General features: G+C 38.9%; 1 protein-coding gene across 1 annotated transcript in view; it reads left to right on the top strand.

Moving 5' to 3' along the window:
• ric1 (RIC1 homolog, RAB6A GEF complex partner 1) overlaps nucleotides 1-1,421 on the top strand; it is a 48,875-nt gene that overhangs the window by 44,303 nt on the left and 3,151 nt on the right. Inside the window, exons 23-25 of the mRNA XM_016470126.1 lie at nucleotides 151-351; nucleotides 415-592; nucleotides 685-873. Of these exons, the coding sequence (XP_016325612.1) occupies nucleotides 151-351; nucleotides 415-592; nucleotides 685-873 (568 nt within the window). The remainder of the gene's footprint in view (nucleotides 1-150; nucleotides 352-414; nucleotides 593-684; nucleotides 874-1,421) is intronic.

Raw genomic sequence — 1,421 nt, 5'->3', positions numbered from 1 at the left:
TATATATCTCTCATCTATATTTTTTTCCACTACGGTCAAAATACAATGTTAGTCATACATTTAAACAGGCTGTGTTTGTAACTGCTGCACCTTTAAGATTTAATGAGCTGTTATGACTGACCAGTCACATGATCATCTCTCTCATCGCAGTGTTGAGTTCTCGTTTGCTGAAGTCTCAGTCTGCGGACAGTTTGCTGAACAGTGACATGGACACCACGCCCCCTCAGGTCACCACAGCCAATCACAGATGGCTGGACGGCTTGGGGGCGGTGTCAAAGGAACTGGACTCCGCCTCCTCTCACGGAGCACCGCAGACGCAGGAGGCCTTTCTCTCTCCTCTCATTAACAAAGGTGAGCGAGTAAGATCAGTCTGTCTCTCTCTCTATCTGTCTAATGTTTTTCTCTGTTTATCAGGAGAGGAGTACAGCATCGGTTCAGCCACGGACCTCACTGAGACCAGCTCCATGGTGGATGGTGATTGGACGATGGTGGATGAGAATTTCTCCACCCTCAGTCTCAGCCAATCAGAGCTGGAGCACATCTCCATGGAGCTGGCCAATAAAGGGCCGCATAAGAGTCAGGTGCAGCTGCGGTGAGTCTGGTGATCCACTCACTGACAAGAGTTCAGACATTCACCCAGCAGTTTGAGTCGATGCTGATGAGACGCTGCTGTGCTTCTGTCAGGTATCTGCTGCACGTCTTCATGGAGGCCGGCTGTCTGGAGTGGTGTGTGCTCTTCGGTCTGATCTTACGAGACGCTGGTGTCATTAAGCAGGTCGTGGGGTTTTTGGACAGTCCAGAAGTCCCATCAGAAACGGTCCAGAGCATCCGAGCCGGTCTGATAGCGGTCGACCTGTGGGCCTCGTCTGATTGGTCCGTATCACTGGCAAATTTCATTTCATATAGTAAAGATTTATGTATTTGTATAATGTGTTTAAAGGGCTAATCATATACATATAATGAGAAAATATTATATAACTTTTAAAAGTCTTTTTTTTTTTTTTCTAAAAATGTCAAATTTTTTTCTTTAAATTTATGCACTGCCATTTAAAAGTCATCAACAAAGTTGAGCGAGTCAGATCAGTCTATCTGTATCTTTTTTTAAAATCTAAAATAGTCTTTTTTTTATGTCTAATTTATTTTCTTTAAATGTATACTCTACCATTTAAAAGTTTGTATCTGTAAGAGTTTATAATGTTTATTTGAACATTTATTTGATCAAAAATACTGTGAAATATTACTATATTGCAAAATTCTTTGATGAGTAGAAAGTATATAAGTATATAAGAACAGCATTTATTTGAAATGGAAATCTTTTGTAACATATTATATATATATATATATATATTATATTATACACATTATAAATATTTAAAATATTTTTATTTACAATTTTTTAAATGTATTTGTTGTTTATATGA

Source organism: Sinocyclocheilus anshuiensis, unplaced genomic scaffold, assembly GCF_001515605.1.
Source record: "Sinocyclocheilus anshuiensis isolate Anshui unplaced genomic scaffold, SAMN03320099.WGS_v1.1 scaffold708, whole genome shotgun sequence".
Taxonomy (NCBI): domain Eukaryota; kingdom Metazoa; phylum Chordata; class Actinopteri; order Cypriniformes; family Cyprinidae; genus Sinocyclocheilus; species Sinocyclocheilus anshuiensis.
Note: the sequence above shows the minus strand (reverse complement) of the source record. Positions and strands in the feature narration are given on the sequence as shown.